Below are 25,410 nucleotides of genomic sequence, written 5' to 3'. Positions count from 1 at the left end.
TACATCAAAATAAAAAGCTTTTGCACAGTAAAAGAAACTATCAACAAAAGAGAACATATGGAATGGGAGAAGATATTTGCAAATGAAATATCCAGTAAGGGGTTAATATCCAAAATATATAAAGAACTTACACAACTTAATACCAAAAAGCAAATAATCTGATTAAAAATGGGCAGAGGACTTAAATAGGGAGAAAAAGGAAGAACCCTCATGAACTTTTGGTGGGAATGCAAACTGGTTTAGCCACTGTAGAAAACAATATGGAAGACAATATGGAGGTTCCTCAAAAAATTAAAAATAGAATTACCATATGATCCAGTAATTCCACTACTGCGTATTTTCCAAAGAAAATGAAAACACTAAAAAAAAAGAAAAGAAAATAAAAATACTTATTCAAAAAGATATATGCACCCCCTATGTATGTTTATAGCAGCATTATTTACAATAGCCAAATTATGGAAGCATCTCGGTCTCCATCGATAGATGAATGGATAAGGAAGATGTGGGGGATATATATATATATTTATATAAATATAAATTATTTATATATGTATATATTATTCAGCCATAAAAAAGAATGAAATCTTGCCATCTGCAACAATATGGAGCTAGAAATTATAATGCTAAGGGAAGTAAGTCAGTCAGAGAAAGACAAATACTATATGACTTCATTCACATGTGGAATTTAAGAAACAAAACAAAGGGAAAAAGAGATAAACAAACCAAAAAAAGAGTCTTAAATATAGAGAACAAACTGGTGGTTACCAGAGACAAGGTGGGTGGGGGCATGAGTGAACTAGGGGAAGGGTATTAAATACGAATACACTTACCATAATGAGCACTGAATAATGCATAAATTGTTGAATCACAATGTTGTACACCTGAAAACTAATATAACACTGCATGTTAACCATAGTGGAATTTAAGAATAAAAAATTTTTTTTTAAGAATTCAAAGTAGAATTTAAAAAGAATGGTCACAGGACTTGAATAGACATTTTTCCAAAGAAGACACAGAAGTGGCAAACAGGCACATGAAAGAATGCTCAGCGTCACTAATCAGGGAAATGCAAATGAAAACCACAAGGAGGTATCACTTCATACCTGTCAGATTGGCTATAATCAAAAAGAAAAAAAAAACGAGTGTTGGTGAGGATGTGGAATAAAAGGAACACTCCTACACTGTTGGTGGGAATGTAAATTGGTATAGCCACTATGGAAAGTAGTATGGGGGTTACTCAAAAACTTAAAATAGAACAGTGTACAAAACAGCAGTTCCACTTCTGGGTAAATATCTGAAGAAAATTAAAACACTAATTTGAAGATGTATATGCACCATTATGATCACTGCAGTAGCCAAGATGTAGAGGCAACATAAGGCATATTACTCAGCCATAAAGAGAATGAAATATTGCCATTTGCGACAACATGGATAGACCTAGAGGGTATTATGGTAATTGAAATAAGTCAGAGAAAGAGGATTACCACATGACCTCGCTTGTATGTGGCATCTAAAAACAAAACAAATGAACAAACAAGACAAAAACAGACTAACAGATATGAGAAACTATTGGTTACCAGAGGTGGAAGGGGTTGGGGAAATAGGAGAAATAGGTGAAGGGGATTAGGAGGTACAAACTTCCAATTATAAAATAAATAAGTCATGGGGATGTTATGTATAGCATAGGGAATATAGTCAATAATACTGTAATAATTTTGTATGGTGACAGATGGTAACCAGATTTATAGTGAGGATCCTCTCATAATATACAACAATACTGACTCACTATAATGTACACCTGAAACTAATAGTATATTGTATGTCAATTATACTCCAAGAAAAAAAAGTGCAGTGTACTATATGTCAATTATATCTCAATAATGCTATTAGCAGGACACAAACTGGAGGAAAATCTGAGCACACAATAATGGTAGTAATATATTACAATACATCGAATTTTTTTAAATATGTGAGTTCATCTTAAAAGGAGAAAAAGAGAAAGAAAACTTAGATGCCTCTCATTTGGAGAAGAATGCCAGATAAAAAATATAAAACAATTTGATAATCAGAAAAATGACCACTTACAAACTTAATATTATAATTTAATCAGGTGTAAATCAGCAATTGATTCTAAAACATGGTTTATACTTTAATACTTTTTTTTTATATTTCACATTTTATTAAAGCTACTAGCATTCTTACTCTAATAATTTTAAGTTTGCTGATATCTCCCACCCAGCTTCTTTGCAAAACTCAGCCTGGTGAGCTTCTCTTATAATAGTCAGCAGTTTTGATAAAGATATGATGAACTACAAAGTCATGGAAGCACTCCCTAGGGAAGACTGAAAGAAATGAAAAATTCTGGCAATAGAATAGAGGTTATTTACAAGTCCTGATCTAGTCTGAAAAATAACTTAGATCTGTTTCAAGTCATTTTCACAAACAATAGAGATGCATAGTCCCAAGAATCAATAAAGATGTGTTTTTACAATGTTTTTTAAGATTTCTGTGATAATGACAAGAATGCATATAAAATGTTCTTCAATTTCCACACGTTTTATGAGGTGAGACCGAAGCAAAGAGAGTGGGTTATATGTTCATTTCCTGTTCTTGTTGCTATCTGTGATCACTGACATTCTCTTTACTATAGAAATAAAATAGAAAAAAATCTCAAATATTACTGATACGTTTTTAGCAGCAAAGCATGCAATTTGAACATTTCACCTCTAGCAATGTCAGTATTATTTTATTTCAATTAGCTAGGGAACTACTGCTTTATACAGCTACAAGTATAAAAAGAAGTAAAATGCCTTCAGTGATTGAGGCTGCTGCCGGTATCAGTATCCTGATAGGAATTTTGAATATACATCTTCTGCATCTCTCCTTTCCCTCCTTCCTTTTAAGCATCAAAATACACGGGGAAATCAAGTTAATTACGAACTGTTCTGTTATACTTAGAATACATCCTTAGTTTAAAAAAATAATAATAAAGCTTTACACTACTAGAAAGTTGTGCTAATCATCATTAAAAGGCTAAAACAATCAGAGAAGCAAAACCACAAAAAACAACAAAGGTCATATTACATATTTCTGAACTTGAAAGTAATGTGATAACTCTTAAGGAAATGAAGTAGACTTTATTTTTTAAAAAAAACTATTAAAAAAAGAAAAAAAGATTTATACTTTTCTTTAGTTTTCCTACTTTTACTAAGAATATACCTCTCAGTTCCTATTTCCTGCACCCAAGGCAGCTGAAAATTTCCTCCCACTTTAATCTAAGGAAATTATTTATTCAGTGGTACTCTATTCTGTTTCCACCTCAAATGGTCTAACACCAGTTGGATGTATTGCAATTCATTTATGACACCACGTTAACATCAGACTTCGCAGTTTAAGGGCTCAGTTTTCCACAAGACTGCCCTAACTTCAGAGGTCAGCTGCAAGTCTCAGAGGGTCCCCCAGACCCCTGCACTTCTGATCAATTGGCTACCAATTCAGCAGGTCCCCATTATCCCCTTCCTCTTTAATAATTCACTCAAACAACTCACAGAACTTAGGGAAGTGCTATACTCACAATTACTGTCTTATTATAAACGATACACATTTGAGTACCAGACAAATGAGATTCATGGAGCAAGTTGTAGAAAGGCATGCAGAGCTTCCATGCTATCCCTCATGGAGTCAGGGCATATCACCCTCCTGGCACATCTACGTGTTCACCAACAAAGAAACGCCACTGGGCTTCAACATCCAGAGTTTTTACTGGGGTTTCTTTACGCAGGCATGACTGATTAAATATTGGCGACATGACTGAACCCAATCTCCAGCTAGCCTCTCCTCCCCTGAGGTCAGGCTGACCCAAAGTTACAACCTTCTAATCACATGGTTGGTTTTTCTGGTGACCAGCCTCTACCCTGAAGCTATTTAGGACCAGCCTGTACTGTGAAGCTATTTAGTCACATCATGAGCATAATAAAGATAGTCCTATCACTCAGGAGATTCCAACGGGTTTTAGGTGCTCCATGCAGGAACACAGGACAACAACCAATTTTTTTTATTATACCACACATGCCTAGCTGGTTCTGGTGCCTTTGAGTAATCACATGAGCTACTTTCCACATTTCCTATTGTCTAGGGTTTAATGCCCTGAACTATCCTATCCTACCTGTTTTGATTTTAAGGCTCACTACATTTGCTCGACACCTTATGATTCACTAAATAGATCAGTCATTCCACCATCACACCCTTGCCTCCACCCCTCAGCTTGGCCTATAGCTCCTCTTTTTCCAGATTACATCTTAAACTCTCCTGCCCATGAATTTTCTTTCATTTAATCAATTAAACAATCTCCTTGGACTAATGAATTAATGCCTTGACAGAACAAACTGCCTACAACAAACTTCTTAAAGGAGTAAGAACTAAGATTGTACATATGAACATAACTTTACTAGAGCAGGAAATTCTTGTACAGTAAGGTAAAGTTATAGAAATTCTGAAAATTCATTTATCCAAATAGCCAACTATTCAACTAGCCCCCTCTCAAAACAATAGACTGCTCATCAGAATAAAGAGCTTCTCTTACAAACAACACATAACTCAAAAGGACAAATTACTTGGTTATTAAATGACTCTGTATGTATCAAAACTTACTTCTAAACCCTCACCTTGCTGTGCTCACTAATCTTAAATTATTATGTCATGAGGACTGTTCAATCCCAATTGGCCCCATCATTAAAAGACCTCCTAAACCAAACCCCAAATTCTTTTTTTTTTTAAGTATTTTTTAAAAGATTTTTTTATTTATTCATTTGACAGAGAGAGAGCACAAGCAAGGGGAATGGCAGAGAGAGGGAAAGTGAGTAACAGGCTCCCTGCAGAGCAGTGAGTCCTACACGGGGCTTGGTCCCAGGACCCTGGGATCATGATGTGAGCCGAAGGCAGACACTTAAACAACTGAGCCACCCAGGTGCCCCCCAGAACCCAAATTCTTATAAATATCTGCCCTTAATCTCTCCTTCTCTAAGATCCTACTAAGATTCTGTCAGGAAGGTGGCCGGCCTCCCTTACTACAGAATAATAAACTTCACTCGGCTTAACCAACATACCATAGTGGTCTTCTCAGTTGGCCATCAGTAACAGCCACTGAAACTTTTCCTTCTGTAAGATTCAGATAAGGGTAGCCCTTCCCATCTAACCAGTTTACAGAAACAATTCTGATACAGGATGTTGATGGTCCTCTGGCACTGCTGTTTCTGCTACTGCTGTGAGTAATAAACTTTGACCACGAGTCTTACATCTGCTGACGGTATCCACGAAACGGCAGTAGGCTAGCTTTTTATCTTGCAAAGAGGGTAAAATCTTAGAATCGTCACAGTCCTTGACAACCTATTATATTAGAGAGTAGAAATAAAAGATTTCTAGATAACAATGAATGAATAATACTCTGAGGTGGCTCTTTTATATAAAAGAACAAAATAGAAAATGGAATTGACAAAAATCCATTAAACTAACTTTTAGTGGAATTGGATATTTGGTTTTAAGCAGTCCACAGAATGTCAAATAGTGCCATAATTCAAAGTTTTTAAAATGAATATAAACCATTTCCATGTGTAGATATGATATTAAAAATGAACACAAATGATTTTATTTTTCTAAAAAGTATCTAGTATTGTTCAAAATAATATCATGTGTTTGTTGTCTAGGTAGAAATGTTAGGAATTTTCTCTTGACTTAATTCAATTTTTTTTTAATTTCAAGGAAAGCTATTGGTAAGAAATGTTACCTTTCAAGAATATGATTTCGTTGAGGGCAATAACCCTTTTTTTATCATCTTTGTGTACCCTACAATACACAACAGTGTCCTACGTGAGATACATGTTCAATAAAAAAAGGATGGAAGAAAAATAAAATAAGATATGAAAAAATGAAGAAGAGTTTATGAAAACTGGAGCATAAAATAAAGGTAAACTTATGAAGAACAATAAGGAGATAAAAAACAAAACCGTGAAGGCGAAGGGGAAAGTCAGGAAGGAGAAGAAAAGAGACAAAATGAAAGAATTCCTTTTGTATCACACAACAGTAACATGGCAAGGAATTCTCAAGGCTTAGTAAAGTTTTGGCAGAAGCTAGAGAGATTACAGAATTTGTGTTTAAAAATTTAATAAAGAGAAACAAGTCACATAAAGGGCAAAAGTCCCTTTTTTTCGTTTTTCTTATCTGTGGGTGATTGTCCTACAAGTGTTTTCCAAGGTCTACAGGACCACTGCCAAGAGGTGCTAAAAGCAGTTCACAGGCTACTGCATGGTCCACAGCTGGGACGGGGGTCTGTATGCCTAATACCAAATGCACAGGTGGGCAAGACTCCTCCCGGGTCCCTTGGCACGTGATACTGGATGCCACAGCTCCCACAAAGGCACTTTTGTCCATGGATGGATACCAAATTCTTTTTGTTGAGGGGAGAACATGATTATAAACAACTTATTCAGCCATGTTGCTGATGTCCCTCTCAGAAACACACCACTTCTAAGTCAATGGTATATCGATATTGGATGTATATTAAACATTTGTCGCATGAATAAATTTAGGGTATAATTCTGGCAAACTACACTCATGTATTTGAGACTTCAGTTTCAAGACTTCGATAATTTGGCTTTGTTTTTGTACTTCAGCTAGTTTGATCAAAATTTTTATATACTTCAAGTACTTAAAGTCTCACCATCTATCACTAAAAGTAAATGCTTTGGGATGGAATCCCAGCTTTGTTATGTAAATTCAACCAAGTAATTATTATTTTACACATAGAATATAGTTTTGTTCCTCTGAAGTACACCTTTATTATGGAGATTATTTTTTTCCCATTATTAGTCATCTGATTGGGAAATATGGGCATTGTCTTTTGTCTTGAACTTATTGCCCTTCAAGTGGTAGACTGAGCCTAAACCTAGAATTTAAAAAAGAGAGAAAGGGAATGAAATCTAGAGAAGAGAATCAACAAACTAACACATCTCCTTCCTCCCTTTCTGTGAATGACATGGCTGAACAGAAATCAAGACAGTAACAAGCAGTTATTTAATGAATCAAAGTAGTTCTCTTGTTTTGACTTAGAACCATAGTGTGTTAAATTTAATAAACCATTAATTTTCCATATAGCTATAAACTCTCAATGTATACAAAATTAATTGTGTACAGTATGGGATTTAGAAATAAAGGTTCCAACCTCTACTAAGTTCAGCTTGGCTAAAGCTGCCCTAGATTTTAACTGTTAAAAAACTTAGAAAATTTCATTCAATTCTTTATATGACACAGAAATTTTCCACTGCTCAAAATCTGCCTTGCCAAATTCTTGCAACTTGACATTACAGATGAATAGTAAGATCAGTACACAGGATATCCCCGTTGTTTTAATGCTGTGGAGAAAGTCTAGGGCTAAGTCGGAATTAGTCTGAATACTGCTTTAGACTGGGGAGTAAACTAAGTTCCCAAAGAAAAAGCTCACTGTAGCAGGGCCAGGGCTGGTGAATGACCAGCTGACAGTGAAGCAAGCAGTCAGAGGCCTGGCGCCATACTGAAAGCATGAGAGTATCTCATCTCCTGTCCCTTTCATACTCTACTGATGTACCTGTTCATCTGTGTGGGACCCAGCAGCAAGGTATCCAGGAGTACACAGAAATAGACACTGACAACAACTGGAAGTCAGTGAGCAATCATTGCCAGATACTGTTCCATGTTAAGCAGAACCAGCCAGCATCCTATAAGAAAAGATGCGAATGATTGGCCTGGGACAGAGATGCAAAAGATTTTAGCAGGTTTGTAGCCAATACATCTAACAGCAATTTAGACAGGGCTTTCACTGTAGAGAAGACCAGAGGAATTACTGAATATCTCTAAGAGGTTGTTTATATTAAAGAGTATTTTAAAAAGCCAATGCTCACTTATGTCAAGAGAGTCTTCCATTCTAGTTGATGATATCATGTACAACCCAAATCTGACTCTAAGCACCCACTCACTCCCTGAGTTCCTGGGAATGTGGACTGTAGACAGCTTGTCCCTGAGTCCCTCTCCAGTCCTCATGTCAGGCCCCTTCTTCAGGGACAGCCTACAACCAATGAATGATGCAGTGGTAGAAAGACACAGTCCTTTGACTCAATTAGAAATCTTTACATTTCCAGATCTCCCCCTAGGAGAGCTGAGATCTCTCTTGCAAGTGCCTCCCAGTTCAACTTCACCCTCTCCTAATCCCGCTTCCTTCACTCTTCCACTGGGTTTTTGAAAGCACTCCTATGGACTTATTAAGGCCCTCTGTGAGGACGTTTACCATAGCATATTCATGAATTTTTCCATTCCTTCCTACCTTCCTTTTTTCCTTCTAATTAGACAAATCCACAAAGGATTTAAGGCAGCTGCAGTATGCCATATAGGAAAACTCAGTAGTCAGCCATATATTTTTTCCTTCCTTACAACAATGTTCACTTTAATTACTTATAATTTTATTCAGATGAAGAAAAAGACATAAATTGTATTTAGTTTGGATCATTCAAAACGTTTTAATCTAAATTGACATGGCTATCACAGCTGGACTCATAATTTTGCTTTAAATTTCTGTTAATTCAATAGTATCAACCTAATCCCTAAGGAAAATATGAATTTTCTATTAGAATGTAACTTCTCTATTTTATATGAAAATATACTGAAGTTTCTTGTGATTTCAAATTCACTGAACTTTCTGAAGTGAATTTTAAAGAGTAAAACTTGGATTGTTTCAACAAATCTACTATTTACAGATATGTTTATAGAAAAGATGGATGGATGGGTGAATAAATGATAGAACACATTCATGAAAAATAAATGATTCAGATGATAAAAACAACTAAGCAAATTCAAACTCCTAGATGAAAGGTGAATCCTTTATAAAATAATATAGCTATTTATAGTTTTTAAAAAATTAGATGCTAATAGCACAAAAGAAAGTTCATAAGTGAAATAAGCACAATTAAAGTTATTCTCAATTAAAGTTATTCTAACACCTCTTACCATAATTCCTGTTACTGTAAAAACAATGTAATTGAACACAACTTTTGAACTAGAAATGTCATAGCTTGCCATTCATCTTCCAAAATAAATTATTTGATGGCAGTTTATATGGAAATAGGACAGGAAAAAAAAGAAATCCATTATCACTGCAGTTATAATTCATGCTTATTTCAAGCTATATAGACAAAATAATGTGTATGATTGAGTAATTGATTGACTATACCAATGTAGGTAAAGTGTTAGTTTTTTTAAGATTTCACTTAAACCTCCTGCCATTCACTGAAGGCAATTCTACCTAAAGTATCTCAATAATCAGTTTTTTAATGATTAAGGTCAATACAACAAAGTGCCAAAATATCAATTAAGTTCAACTAGTATTAAAGAAAAAAATGTCGACTAGATGTGTTTGGAGAAATGATCCATCATTTTCAGTGATTTTGCTAACATTCCTGACCCTTTTTGATCAGTCCAAGTATTTTTTGTCAATAGTTACCAATAGTTGACTCAAACACAGGCAGAATGCTACTTTGATCTGGAAATAATCAGCAAAATATGTAACAAATTATGGAGACAAATGTAAGTCTATGTGAGTAGGAATACATCCTGATTAATACCAGAATAGTGTACAGATTTGCCTTTTTATAACTTTTTTTTATTAGAGAGAAAATTTAATGCGGTTTATAGCATACAACTGAAGTTAAGAGGCATGGGTTCTATTTTTAAGCACAGCAGCGTAATAGGAGATTTAGACCTGTGTTAAATCCCTGCTGGGTGACTTATCTGCTGTATGTTATTAAACAAGTTGTTAAACTGTCTGAAAATCTATTATCTCCTCTGTACAGTGAAAAAATTAACGTCTACCTTGAAGCGTTGTGAAAAGTGAGGAGAATGTGTAGAAAATGCCTAGGACAACACCAGATGCATACATAGTATGCACTCTATATTGACTTACCTCCCCCCTGCACGCCCCCAGCCCCAGTCCTGTTATTAATGCACCATGAGGTCTTAAGTAAGTTACTCTTTAGGTCTCAGCTTTAATCCCTGAAAAAAGAGCCGAACTAGTGCAACAATTCACAACCCCAATGTCATGACACTGTTATATCATGAGCAGCTCGGCCAAGTGTCACAGGTAGTTCAATAATTAAATTACCAAGATTTACAGATAATTTTGTTTTAAAACTGTATAGCTATTTCAAAGTTGTCCCCACTATAACATCAAAATCAGTCACTGGCACTTTTTTTTAATGGCAAATTTTAAGATTGATTTATTTATTTATTTGAGAGAAAGAGAGAACACAGAGCGAGAGTGAAAGGGAGAAGCAGACTCCTCGCTGAGCAGGGAGCCCCACATGTGGGGCTCCATCCTAGGACCCTGGGATCATGAGCCAAAGGCAGATGCCTAACCAACTGAGCCAACAAAGATGAAGTTGCTCATAATACACAGTCTACTTTATATCATATAATAGCCTTTATTAACCCTGAAGAGTTGGGTGATTATGAATTATTGTAATTCTCATAAATCATATGAAAATTTCTTAGTGACTTTATCTATGTACATATTTTTAAAAGGAAAAAGATAAAGCTAGTTGAGGCTTAAAAAAAAAAAGTCTGTAGCTGTATGTGCTTTAATTCCTGCAAAACTCTCTGGCATTTCTCAAATCAGAGTATGCTGATGACAGTGTTCTGAGTACGAACATAATCATCCTTGATGTTTGTTCTAGTGGGAAAATGTTGGGGATCACTGGATTACACCATCTCTGTCCCCATTCACAACTCCTTAATACCTTCTATTTCTTCTTTTTTTTTTTTTTAAGATTTTATTTATTTATGTGACAGACAGACAGACAGCGAGAGAGGGAACACAGCAGGGGAAAGGGAGAGGAAGAAGCAGGCTCCCAGCCGAGGAGCCTGATGTGGGACTCGATCCCGGAATGCTGGGATCACGCCCTGAGCCGAAGGCAGACACTTAACGACTGCGCTACCCAGGCGCCCCCTTTCTATTTCTTCTAATATGGCAAGTATAGCACTCCTGGTCAAATAAAGCAGTATTTTAATTCTATTCTCAACCTACTTGACATGTCAACTCAAGAACATAACAGTATAGAAAACATACAGATGGCCAACAGACACATGAAAAGACACTCAATATCACTCGCCATCAGGGAAATGCATGTAGTTTTGATTAAACTACAATGAGGGGTGCTTGTGTGGCACAGTCGGTTAAACATCCAACTCTTGGTTTGGCTCAGGTCACGGTCTTGGGGTCACGGGATCAAGCCCTGTGTCAGGCTCTGTGCTCAACAGGGAGTCTGCTTGAGATTTTCTCCTTCCTCCTTCCACCTCTCTCCCGCTCTCTCTCTCTCTAAAATGAATAAATAAATTTAAAAAAAAGAAAGAAAAAAAAGAAACTACAGTGAGATAGCACCTCACACCTGCCACAATGGCTAAAATCAGCAACATGAGAAACAAGTGCTTGTGAGTGTGTGCAGAAAAAGGAACCCTCATGCACTTTTGGTAGGAATACAAACTGGTGGAGCCAGTACAGGACAGAGGTTCCTCAAAAAAATTAAAAAATAGAACTACAGGGACACCTGGGTGGTTCAGTCGATTAAGCGTCTCCCTTCAGCTCAGGGTATGATCCCAGGATTCTGGGATCGAGTTCCGAATCAGGCTCCTTGCTCAATGGGGAGCCTGCTTCTCCCTCTCCAGCTCCCCCTGCCTGTGCTCTTTCTCTTTGTCAAATAAATAAATAATTAAAATCTTTTTAAAAAAATAGAACTACTCTATGATCCAGTAATCCCTCTACTGGGCATTTACCCAAATACAAAACCACAAATTTGAAGGGACATATGCACCCCTATGTTTACTGCATCATTATTTACAATACCCAGATTATGAAAGCAGCCCAAATGTCCATCAATAGAGGACTAAAGAAAATGTAGTGTATACACACACCACACACATGGAATATTACTCAGCCATCAAAAAAATGAAATCTTGCCATTTACAACGATATGATAGAGCTAGAGAATATTATGCTAAGTAAAATAAGTCCATTAGCAAAAGACAAATACCATATGATTTCACTCATATGCATAATTTAAGAAACCAAACAAATGAACAAGAGGGAAAAAAGAGAAACAAACCTGAAGACAGACTCGTAACTATAGAGAACAAACTGATGGCTACTAGAGGAGCGGTGGGTGGGGAATGGGTGAAACAGGTGAAGGGGATCAAGAGTACACTTATCATAATGAGCACGGAGTATTGTACAGAATTGCTGAATCACTATATTGTACACCTGAAACTAATGTAAATATGTTAACTATACTGGAATTAAAATAAAAAAAACTTTTAAAAAATAACAGTATATACCTTGGGAGCAATATGAGTATTTTCTCTTTTTGCGATATACACTGTATTAGTTTTCCAGGGTTGCATAATAAATATCACAAACTGACTTAAAAGAACAGAAATTTGTTCTCATACAATGTTGGAGGCCAGAAGTCAGAAATCAAGGTGTCAGCTGGTTAGTCCCTTCTGGAGGCTCGGAGAGAGAATCTATTTCATGCCTTTCTTACAGCTTCTGGTGGCTGTCAGAATCCTTACATTCCTTGGTTTGTACAAACATTACTCCAAGTTTTGCCTCCGACTTCGCATGGCCTTGCTCTTTGCGTGTTCTCCTCTGTGTCTCTGTGTGTCTCAAATCTTCCTCTCCTTTCTCTTATGAGGGCACTAGTCATTGGATTTAGGGTCCACTCTAAATCAAGTAATCTCATCCTAAAGTCCTTAACTTAATTATATCTGCAAAGACCCTATCTCCAAATAAGCTTATACTTAGAGATGCCATGGGTTAGGACTTAGACCTATCTTTTTGAAAGACACTATTCAATTTATGTCAGTCCCACATGCAAAATACATTAACCCTATCCCAGCATCCCCCAAAGTCTCCATTATAGCACCAACTCTAAATCCAAAATCTCACCTAAATTATCACCAGCTCAAAGAAGTCCCAAGTTCCACCTCCTAAATCATCTAAATCAGGAATGGGTAAGACTCTCTATATGATCCATCCTAGGGCAAAGTTTCTTTTTATCCATAGATCCATAAAACTAGAAAACAAGTTATCTGCTATATAATAGTGGGGCACACATATGATATACATTCCCATTCCAAAAGAGAGAAAATGGAAAATATAAAGGGATCACTTGTCCCAAGCCAGTCTGAAATACAAGAAGGAAAATTCCATTAGGTTTCAAGGGCTGAGAGAATCCTCTGTAGCTCAACCCTCTTCCCTCTGGGCCCATGGAGACGGACTTGTAGACTCACAGATGCTCTGCTGGCATCCGTGTTTCCGGGTCTGGAGAGCTTCTGTCAGCCTCTGTCTCTGCATTTGCAGTACTGCCCTTTAAGTTATTCCTCCTTTTTCTTGAAAAGTGGTATATGTCTGCAGCAGAGTAGCTCTATCAGCCTCTTTCCTGTTTGTAGATATTTGGGAGTCCAATAGTCTTTCATTTTGTCCAATCTCTGACCCTTTCAGTCCAAGCTGGTAGTGTTTCTACTGCTGTAACATACTAAAACTTTGTCAGCCTCCTATGTAATTCATGAGAATCCACACAATTAGACAAGACAGTTGTCAGCAGAACCTTCCTGGATAAGCCCATCTCTATTCCTGGCTTCTGCTAACATGGTTGGTTGGCTCCATGAGTCACACACATAACCTCTTCAGCAAAGACAGTCAAGCCATATCCTTGGCCCTGTCTCCACCACATGCTTTTCTAACAGTGAATTTCCAAATTTAGTAACCTTAGCAATATGGATAGAACTCGAGCCTCCAAATCAAGTGCTTGTCAGTTTTTGCTTAAGATTTCCTTCCTCAATTTATCTCTTTCCTCTTAAAGTGGAGCTGTCCCTTCAAAGCTATGCTTGGAAATTTCAGCTAAATATCCAAGTTTGTAGCTTATAAATTGTACTTTTCACCCAACAGTAGATCAGAATTCACCCAAGTTTTCTGCCATCTTATAACAAGGATGGCCTTTCCTCCAGTTTATAACAACATGTTCCTCATCTCCGTTTGAGACCTCACCAGAAATATCTTCACTATTCACATTTCCATCAACAATCTCTTCAAGGAAATCTGGACTTTTTCTACCATGCACCTCAAAATGCTTTCAACCTCTACCCATTATCCAATTCCAAAGCCACTTACACATTTTTAGGTATTTGTTACAGCAGACAATACTCTCAGTACCAAAATCATCTGTACGAGTCAAGTTTGCACCAGAAAAACAGAACCAATAAATACACACACACACACACACACACACACACACACACACACACACCTCTTATTGAGAGATTTATTCCAAAGAAATTAGCTTCTGCAATTGTAGGATCTGGCTCAACAAGTCTTGTTGGGGTCTGGGGTCTACAGACACGGGGCATGACAGTGGCCAGAAAACTCTCAAGCAGGAGCTGAGGCTGCATCCACAGACAAATTTCTTTTTCCTCAGAGAAACTCTAGTTTTGCTCGTAAGGTCTTTCAACTGATTGGATGAGACCCATCCATATTATACAAGATAATTTCCTTAAAGTCAACTGATTGTAGATATTAACTACATCTACAAAATATCTTCACAGCAACATCTAGATTAGTGTTTGATTGAGTAACTGGGTACTACAGCCAACCAAGTTGACACACAAAACAAACCATCACATGTGTCCTATATGATAAGACCTTAGTAAAATATTTAATGTGATAAATCCATTTTCAGGATGTAAGACAGAGGCACATATAGGAAAAAAGAGAGAAAGAGAGAGAAACCTATGGGTGTATTCTTGGAAAATGTGATTTCCCAAGGTATTGGGGATGGTCTTTCTAGAATGTAAAAATTAATAAATATGTATCTCATGAATAGATTAGTTTTACATAGTTTATCAGGGCAGAAATCTCAAATGAAAATGGATTTCTAGGTAGCACTTCTGCTAAAGTAAAGGATAGAAAGATATAAAAGGAAGGAAGGAAGAGAGAAAAGAGGTAAAGAAGGAAAGATTTGTCCTAGGACTTATATTTGGATGTCTAGCTATCAAAAGATATTTTTGGACAAAGAGGCATAATCCAGGGACAAAGTATAACAAAGATAATAGATTTATTCTTCACTTGGAGAAAAAAATCTAGAGAAAATAGTATATGTTAAGAATTTACCAGACAGGGGCACCTGGGTGGCTCAGTTGGTTGAACATGTGCCTTCGGCTCAGGTCATGATTTGGGACCCTGGGACCAAGACCTACATTGGGCTCCCTGTTCAGCAGGAAGCCCTCTTCTCCCTCTCCCTCTGCCCCTCCCCCCTGCTCATGCGTGCTCTCTTATAAATAAATAAAATCTTTAAAAAAAAGTTTACCAGATACTAAATACTACCCTGTTCTAGATACCAAGAAAAAAAACTGGCATATTGCATGAGGACAATATAATAAAATTTAAAATAGTTGAAAGCAAGATGGTAATCCATTACATAGAAACTATAATAGTAGGCATTGTACTACACAGTTTCTTCCTAAGACCACACAAGGCCAGAACTGTTATTTCCATTTCACAGATGAGGAAGTCAAGGTTCAGCCATGTTGCTTATTACTGCTTATAAAAGTCAAGATTCAAACTTATCCTACTTGGAATATCCTGATTCCACAATCCATTAATTCACTGTCTGTTGCTTTCAATGGCCTCTCCTAGAAATGCTCACGATGTTTATGGGAATGGACATCCAGTATACACAGCTGAAAACCTCTTCCCGATGCCTCGCTCAACACCACCACCAAATGCAATTATTCATGGCTCTACCTGGCTTTTATTTATTTTTTTACAAAATAGTAACTCCATAGAATGTGTACACACACACATACACACACAAAAGAAAGGTTTATACATTTAAAAGCAAGTTTTTTGGTTTTGTTTTTTTTTTAAGATTTTATTTATTTATTTGACAAAAAGAGAGACAGCCAGCGAGAGAGGGAACACAAGCAGGGGGAGTGGGAGAGGAAGAAGCAGGCTCCCAGCGGAGGAGCCTGATATGGGGCTCGATCCCAGAACACTGGGATCACACCCTGAGCCGAAGGCAGACGCTTAACCGCCGTGCCACCCAGGCGCCCCTAAAAGCAAGTTTTATTCTCAACTCGAGACACATGTCTCACTCCTCATGAATAACCGTCATCAACATTCCAGTGCATATTTCCAGAAATATCCCAGGCCCATATATTCTTCTGCATCCTTATAAAGATGAAATGGAGAACATATTTGACACTTTGTTCTGTACCTGTTTTCTTTCTTTTTCTTTTGTTTCCTAATCGAGTATTTTTCCTCAGTATGTGAAGATCTACCTCATTCACTTTAATGCTCAGTTGTTTATTTCTTGTCTATGCATTAATACACTTCACCACTGCTCTATCAATGCGCTTTCAGATGTTTTTCACCTTTTGATATTCAAACAAAGCTGAATGCAACTTTTTNCCGTCATCAACATTCCAGTGCATATTTCCAGAAATATCCCAGGCCCATATATTCTTCTGCATCCTTATAAAGATGAAATGGAGAACATATTTGACACTTTGTTCTGTACCTGTTTTCTTTCTTTTTCTTTTGTTTCCTAATCGAGTATTTTTCCTCAGTATGTGAAGATCTACCTCATTCACTTTAATGCTCAGTTGTTTATTTCTTGTCTATGCATTAATACACTTCACCACTGCTCTATCAATGCGCTTTCAGATGTTTTTCACCTTTTGATATTCAAACAAAGCTGAATGCAACTTTTTCAAGTGAGTTTTGGGTTTTTTGGGTCTGATTCTTATCCAGCCTGGCTGCTCATACCTGAGTGTTACACAAACCTTGGTGTTTGCTGTCTATCACTCCTGCACAGACTAGCAGGTCATTTGCAAAAGAAAAAATCTCTAGGGAGAGTCCTGCTTGCTTTTCTCTGCAGAGCTTTAAGAACAATATAAGTAAGCAAGTGTCCTGTTGCTTAGATATTGCTCTTACTGAAAACAGACGCTTTACAAATTAACTTCCAACCCCAATTATCTATACAATGTTGCAACAAATAAAAAGGCAAAAAAACTGAACAGTGCTTACCAAAGTGAAAAGGAAGCAATCACTTCATTATACTTTTTAAAATGTCATTTAGCTCTGTTTCGAAGCCCTACTAACCTGAAGATTCATACATTATCTTCTTAGTGATTCGATAGTCCTTATGCACATTTTCACTTGGGAGGCAGAGACCCGATTTTCATTTTATTAAATGGATACTCAGCAAAACTCAACAATATCTCTCTCCTTTACTTATACTTTTTGCAACAGCGGTCTCTAGTAAGATATCACTTAAACCTTCCTCTGATAACACTGGGGCACAATTAATCATTATTACAAACCTATTATATAATCATTGCAAATACCTTTCATTTGGCTTTATTTATAACAGATGGGGCTATCTCACTTTGAAAACAACTACTCATTCTCCAATAAAAGGTTAATTCAGTGGAAGAATGAACTGGTAAAGTGCTCAATAAGCCTCTGCTACTAGCAGAAGAATTAAAAGTTGACTATTGTTGGAAGCAGGGTAGCCCAAATAACCCTGGATGACAATAACTTTTCATTTTTCAACAATTATATTGTTATAAGGCAGATCAGTGCCTTATAAATTGCTGTTCCACAGAACAGGATTAACAAAATGTTAATAGTTCTAGAACAAAAAAGGGGCCAAAAGGGCATTTAGTGTACATTATAAAACTCCAAAAAGGTAAGAGTACACAGGATGCATCACTTCACTTTTTTCCCCTTAGCCCACTAGTTAGCATTTCCTGATATTCCAGAAAGACCAGTATTTAACCTTAATTATGAATAGTTTTGGAACAAAAATTCTTTAAAAACAAAACAAAACAAAACAAAAAAAACCTTAGAGGGGCATCTGGGTGGCTGAGTTGGTTAAGCATCTGCCTTTGGTTCAGGTCATGATCTCCCATCCTGGGATCAAGCCCTGCAGTGGGCTTCCTGCCCAGCAGGGAGTCTGCTTCTCTCTCTCTCTCTCTCTCTCTCTCTCTCTCTCTCTCCTTCTGCCCCACCCCACCACTCATTTTCTCTTTCTCTCTCTCTCTCTCCCCCTCTCAAATAAATAAAATCTTTTTAAAATACGAGCAATAAAAAAACCTTAGAATAATGTAAATTAGAATGAACTATCCCCAGCATTATGAGAAACACTTTTTAAAATTTTACCAACCTTAACAGATGTAACAAACGTTTCTAAACATGTAAATCTCCTGAAAAATATTACGGCTTTACCTGCTGATTTTCAAAATCTGTTTCCTGTCTACCTTTCTCATTGAGTCCTCAAGCATCACCCACCCACTCTTTTAGGTTCCCAACCTCTCTGGAAACCCACCACATAGTTCTATAATTAGACATTCATTTTTCCACCAGTTTTACTAGAGCCAGAGAACCTGAGAGTCAAAGACATATTCTTAGTATCAGTATTAGTGTTAGCATTTCTATTTAGAGGTGCAACACCTAACTGGAACTCTGCAGCATTCCATTAATGTTTGTTAAATGAATAAATGAGCAAGAATGTCAATAAACCCTCCATGTTATTAATGTTTTTGTCAGTGATTTAAATCAGGGACTGAGTCAGGCCCACAGACAACTTTTAAATTGATTTTTCCCAGAAAAGCATTTTTGTTAAGTTAAATTTTAATACCTTTAGGTAAAGCATGCACACCTCTTTCCAGAGTCCTAACATCACTCTATTTTCTCTGATCTGGCAGCTTAGCACACTACTGTTACCTGACTGACCCTTACAGAACTGAGTTTGCTGCTCCTGGACTACATTTTATACGAGAAATAATATTACGTTCACAGGTCTAAAATAAGTGGTGCACACAGATTGAAATAAAATATATTTTAATAGAAATTGTAAAAAGATTTGTACTCTTAGGTAAGGAAAGAAATGAGAAAAGTATGTTAGAAATAATATTCCATGATAGATTTTAAAAGCAAGCTCTATAATATGATAGCTATGTAACAGGCAGTAGAGAGTATAATCATCCCACATCCTTAATACCCATCTAGACCAGAAACAGGCTGACATGGAAAATGTGAAGAGGGTTCCCAGGATGGCCTCAAAGATCAGTAGAGGTTAGAAGAGAAAGCCCGATCATGGAGATTATCTCCAAGGAAGACTAGAAAATCACATCATGTGGTTGTTTCTAAAGACAGAAAAGGATGAGCAGAAGCAGTGTCACTGTTCATTTAAGTTAGCCAGGCAGAGCTCTGGAAGCAGGAGGGGAGGAAAAATTTTAAAACAAAAAAATTTTTTTGTTTGTAAAAAAAAGAGTTGTAAATAGACAAATTCTGCTAAAGAAAGAACAAAGAAAAGGCACATTTTGGGCAACATTCTGAGGACACTCCTCTTTGACTAAATAAGCAATCAGGTTATTTGAACAAGGATAATCACTGCCAAAAGAGGAGTTCTAATAGCCGTCAGTCCAATTTAGAGAACTCGTTCAACTAACCAAACTGTGCATCGGACTTCTCCACAGAAATAGTACCAATAGGATACAAAGGGATATACACAGAAGGAGATTTATTATAGCAATTAACTGGGACAATTATGAAAGTCTAGAAGTCCCATGATCTGCCATCTGTAACCTGGAGAAGCAAGAAAGTCAGTATAACACAGTCCGAGGCCAAAGGCCTGGGGGGCAGGAGGAGAGTCGCTGATGTAAGTCCCATAGTCAGAAGGCCTGAGAAGCAGGAGGCCCCATGTCAGTGGTCAGGAGAAGATGGAAGTCTCAGCTCAAGAAGAGGGAGACTGCACCCTTCTGCCTCTCTCTGCCCTCAACAGAATGGGTCCTCACCATTAGTTCATGAGGTCACGTCTTTACTCAGTCTACTGATTCAAATGCTAATCTCTTCCAAAAACACCCTCACAGACACAGCTAGAAATGTTTCACCAAGTATTTGGACATCCTTTAGCCAATCAGGCTGACACATAAAATTAACCATCACACTGTGTAAACACATCCTGGCTTCAGATTTGTTTCCCTAGTATAAAAAGACATTAATAAATACTGAATATTTCTTCTGTGCTAGCTAGCAGGACTGGTGATGAGAAAAAGAACTACAAAGGACAAGCTATAGTCCCCACACAGCTATACAATCCTTTTTAATGGCCTCAGACTTTTCTTTCTTACTACGTATAACTTACATGTAAAACAACTGTTCCATCAGTAACATTTCTTTACAATCAATAATTTCTGTGAGCATTCCTCTACTCCTCTCTCTCTCTCTCTCACACACACACACACACACACAGAATTTTCTCTGCACCTCCAGGAAGCTGAGTCGGCAGGTATATTCCACTGCCCTTTCAGATCCATTCTCCACCTGCTCCATGGCCCAGGAGACTGGCTGGATTCTATCAAGGGATGGGTTGCATTAACAGGCTCCCTGCCCTCTGGCTTCTTACTGAATTCAGCCAATGAAGGGCACCTAGAAAAGATCAGAGGGAGAAAAGGGGGTCAGGATACTTACTATCTCCTCCCTTGTAGGATTGTCCCAGGCTGTCTGCATCCACCAAGGATCCCCGACTTCTGCCTGGCCATCCTGCTATTTCTAGCCTGAGCCCTGTACTGTCTCCTGTGGTTTCCTTACACCTTAGAAAACAGTCCCTCTACTAAATTCTTCTGAAATTGCCCAATTTCAGTATGCCATCTCTAGATCTTCCAAGAGCCTGACTGACACACTGAGACTGAAGTGTCCTGGAACTAAGACCTCTAGAGGGAGCAGACACGATAGAAACACACTTGGGTACATTGTGGGGAGGGAAAGGATAGATCTAAATATCTTGAAGCTGATTCTTCCCTGGTCTGGGGAATCATCAGCCAGTTAAAGAAACTCAATAGAGAGAATAGTGCAATATCCAGCATGACCTGGGTATTGCAAAACAGCAATTAGTGAGGGAAATGCCTAAGCAGGAAAGCCTGAGGGCAGTCATACAAGGTGAGTATGCCTCGGCATGACAGGTGCAAAAAGGGTGCGCTACAGAAGAGGCCAGGAATTTTGCCAAGAGCAACCGCACCATTAGAGGCATTGGTAAGGAAAGAAATATCAAGAGAACACACCTCAAAACCACATTGGGACAATTCACACATCAATGGGGACCAGCTCAGGACAGCTGATACACCAGGTGAGCCAGTCTACCTCCAAAAGACAGAGACTGGCCAGGCACCTGGGTGGCCCAGATGGTTAAGCCTCTGCCTTCGGCTCAGGTCATGATCTCCAAGATCCCGGCATCGAGCCCCAGGTCAGGCTCCCAGTTCAGCCGGGAGTCTGCTTCTCCCTCTCCCTCTCCCCCTGCTTGTGCTCTCTCTGTCTCTCTCTCTCAAATGAATAAATAAAATTTTAAACAAAAAAAACAAAACAAACAAAAAACAGAGACTGGCACCACAGACCTGGTGGAGTGGGCTGGACATCAGTGAGAGAGTGGAGAAGCGCTATGGTCAGGATGCCCCTCCCCCACAGCCCCTAGGCTATAAAAGCTTCTTTCTCCCCCAAGTGCCCTCTTGGGAAGGAGTAGAGGAAGAAGAGAATACTTAAGAGGGAGGAAAATTTGAGAGATTGAGAAATTACCAGAAAAAAAGCAAAATAAGACTAATACTTAAAACAGATACGTTTAAAAAGCATGAGAACATAACATCCACCCTCAAACCTGAGAACAAACGGAGATATTACACAACCCGCCCCTCTCTGGGGACAGGCCCGAGTACCCGGCCCACTGGCGAGTCTCCCAGAACCGAGCGCCACGACGATAATTACCCGCGGAATGCCACGCGAGAAGTCCCAAGGTAATTCGTCCTCTCCGGGGAGCCGTAGGCGTAGGCGTCACGTGACCCGGTCTGGCAAAATCCGCTAGATTTCAGTGGCAACCGGCGAGAGACCTGGTAGTCTATAGACAGCTGTCCGGCTTCCAGGAGTTGGGGAAGAATACTACGTCTGTGGGCGGGAACTACGTGAACCACATCTTGGAGCTGCAGAGAGCGGCTCAGAGCAGGGCGGGTGCGCTTCCTGAAGCTGTCCACCACCGACGCCACCTGAGGGCTTGGCCATCCTCTAGCCCGCCTACAGCCCCAGCCTGCACAGACGCAGTGTGGCTGTGTCTTCCCAGAGGCCACAGAGACTATGTGGCCAGCTGTGCTGTGGATATGACCACCAGCAATGTGCAGGACCAGTGCAAGAAGGGACTGTCCTGGCTCTGGCCATGAGCTTCACGGTTTTCAGCCTCATCAGCACATTTGTGCCCGAAGAGAAGATCCCTGACCCTCACAACCTGAAGCTCTGTCCAAAGGTCAATGGCAAACTCAGGCGGGAGCTGTGACATCCTCCATGATTTTTCCCATCCTCTACATCATCAGCAGTGTTTCCAACATAATGACCATGCAAGAAGGAGGTATAATCTGGACCAGGACGCCCAAGGAATAGGACCTGTTTAAAAAAAAATTTTTTTGAAATTCAGGCTTACATACACGGGGTTGGTAATACGAGATTTATTGAGTTCATACAAAGCACCTTAACTTCTTAAGTTTTAGGAAAGAAAGGAGCAAGACAAAAGGAAGCAAAGGTTACTTGAGGTGACAGTCCTTTAATAAGAAACCAATTATTAACAGTGATTTAATTGGATTGCTATGTCGCAACTCAAGGAAGATGGAACTCCAAGGAAAATGTGATCTAGAAGACACTGGGCTAGAAGTGGAAATGAGAAACAGTATCTTCTAAGAAACAACCAGAATAAAGTGTGATGCTTCCAAAGAGAATTTATCAAACTAAATGTTCAGAAAACTTGCTTCCCTTTTCTAAAAGTGGACTGGATAAGACTTTTCCATGGGTCATTCAGGGATTAGTAGTTCAAGACTTAAAATCTAAAGGAAGCTGAAAAGCATGTTTCAAGTCAGCATTTCCCAAATTTCCTTGGATCATGATAATCATCTGGGGATATTTGTAAATATAAACATTTCCAAGTTACTGGCCTATACCAGGCCTTGTTTTAATTAGTAGAATTAATTAATTTCCAGCTCTCTAAATGATTCTTATCACAGAAATGTGGGAAAACATTACATAATCAGTTAACTTAAAATTTATTTAATAAATGAACAATTAATGAAGACCTCACATATTTACTTAGGGTATGTATCATGACCCATAGATTCTGAGTTTGGGAGATAATTTACAAACTGTTGTCTTCCAAATAAATATGCTATCTCTTTGGGAGGGGGGGCATGAGATATTATAGAACATAAAGTTACATTTCTGCTTCCCAGTTTGTGACTGCTGAAACTGAAGTTCACCATGTGTATAGTGATTCAATCTGGGGTAGAATATGAGAAGCCTGTAGGACATCTTTATGAAGATGGCCTTCTGTGTCTAAAGAAGTCATTGGCATATAGGTCATGCTGGAGTAATGGACATAGATGAAGCAGAAAAGATAGAAAGTGGAGAACAACCTGGAAGGAAAAGGCAGAACCATGGGTAACATCCATATTTAAAGGATAGAGAGGGAGAAATTACTAGAAGAAACAAAGGAGGAACAGACAGATTGGAAGGTAATCCTGAGACCAGGTTTACAGAAAAACTAAGAGGCGGAAATCATTCTAAAGAGAGAACAATCAACACTGCCAAATTCTTCAGAGGAAAACAGGATAAAGACAGAAAAGAGGCCTAAATTAGAGTATGTTCCCTGAAGGTGAAGGAAGGAGGGAAGGAAAAGAGGGAGGAATGAAGCGGGGAAAGTACTAAATCAACAAGTCTGTTATGCTCTCAATGACTTGGACCTTGCCTAATACTGGCTAAGGAGATAATTGTGTCTAAACATCCTCGGAACTTAATATAGAGAATATTTCTTCTATGTTATGCATATTTGAATAACACCAGATGTATTCAGCTATTAAAAAATATAGGACAGCTATATAGTACATTAACATTAGCAGTTTTATGAACAGAACTGTATCTGGGTTTTGGGGTTTTTGTTTTTGTTTTATTTTTGAGAGAGAGAGAAAAAAAGTATGAGAGTGAGAGGAGAGCAGAGGGAGAAAGAGAATCCCAAGCAGGCTCCACACTCAGTGCAGAGCCCGATGCAGACCTCGATCTCACGACCCTCAGATCACGACCCTGACATCATGACCTGAGTGGAAGAGTCGGATGCTTAACCAACTGAGCCACCAGGCACCCCCCCATCTGGGTTTAAATGCATGGCTCTTTAGTGTTCATTTCTTCACTTTCATCGAAGTTACAAATAGGACAATGCCCTATTTGTGTTACAGTTGATTGTACACAAGTCCACGCTCTCTAATATCTATTTGCCCTCAATAAATGAAATAGCAAGAAAGGAGAGAAGAAACTAATGTGCAAAAAAAAAAAAAAACCAAAACACTTTAGTACTGAGATTTTATATCAAATAATTACTTGTTTCTAATATTGAAATTTCTTACTGTCAGCAAAACTTCATCAGAAATTTCAGAACTTTATGGTTAACATGACCTCATGCCCAAAAGAAATTGTGCTTAAGTTATATAAATGACTAAAGTCTGTGACTATTACAGCTAAGTATATCACAAAATGAGATAGCAATATTAATCATATAATAAATGGAATCATTTGGTTTCATATTTAACCTAGACCGTGATCTAATTTTTCTTTGAACATAAGGAGGAAATCATTTGTACAGAGAGTACATTTGCAGGGATAGTCTAATGGGTATGAAAGGTATCTATTTCTGTAAATTCACTATGTGTTTGATTAAGTCGTTTACATACAACTTTTAATAAATGGGGTGCTTTGTCTATTTTCTGGGTGATGACCCCCCTGTAAATTTTGCACATGTTTGAAAAGTTAATCTCCACTGAGATATTTTCACCATTTATTTACAGAAATACTTCAGTGACTGCCCACATGCTCAGCCTTCAAGTACAGTAATGGGAAGAAGGGGCCTTCAGGTCACGAAAGTACAAATTTGCAAACATAACTTTCCCTGTGATTAGAAGAGAATTTTGGGGGGCACCTGGGTGGCACAGCGGTTAAGCGTCTGCCTTCGGCTCAGGGCGTGATCCCAGCGTTATGGGATCGAGCCCCACATCAGGCTCCTCTGCTATGAGCCTGCTTCTTCCTCTCCCACTCCCCCTGCTTGTGTTCCCTCTCTCGCTGGCTGTCTCTATCTCTGTCAAATAAATAAATAAAATCTTTAAAAAAAAAAAAAAAAAAGAAGAGAATTTTGGTAATTGTTAGGGAATTTCATCCTTAACATCCAGGTTGAAAAAAGGGGTACAAGATGCAAAGTCTTAAAAGATCTT

At 38.2% G+C, this 25,410-nt stretch overlaps 1 protein-coding gene across 1 annotated transcript; it reads right to left on the bottom strand.

Moving 5' to 3' along the window:
* Positions 1-20,125: 20,125 nt before the first annotated feature.
* LOC117801605 lies at positions 20,126-23,516 on the bottom strand. Its single transcript, XM_034657097.1, has 3 exons — positions 23,413-23,516; positions 21,887-22,333; positions 20,126-20,560 (listed from the first exon to the last, which is right to left on the bottom strand). The coding sequence occupies exons 1-3, from the start codon at positions 23,514-23,516 to the stop codon at positions 20,296-20,298; spliced, it is 816 nt and encodes a 271-aa protein (XP_034512988.1). The 3' UTR covers positions 20,126-20,295.
* Between the last annotated feature and the right edge of the window lie 1,894 nt (positions 23,517-25,410).

The sequence above is a fragment of the Ailuropoda melanoleuca genome, chromosome 1, assembly GCF_002007445.2.
Source record: "Ailuropoda melanoleuca isolate Jingjing chromosome 1, ASM200744v2, whole genome shotgun sequence".
Taxonomy (NCBI): Eukaryota; Metazoa; Chordata; class Mammalia; order Carnivora; family Ursidae; genus Ailuropoda; species Ailuropoda melanoleuca.
This window is presented reverse-complemented; position numbering and strand designations above follow the sequence as displayed.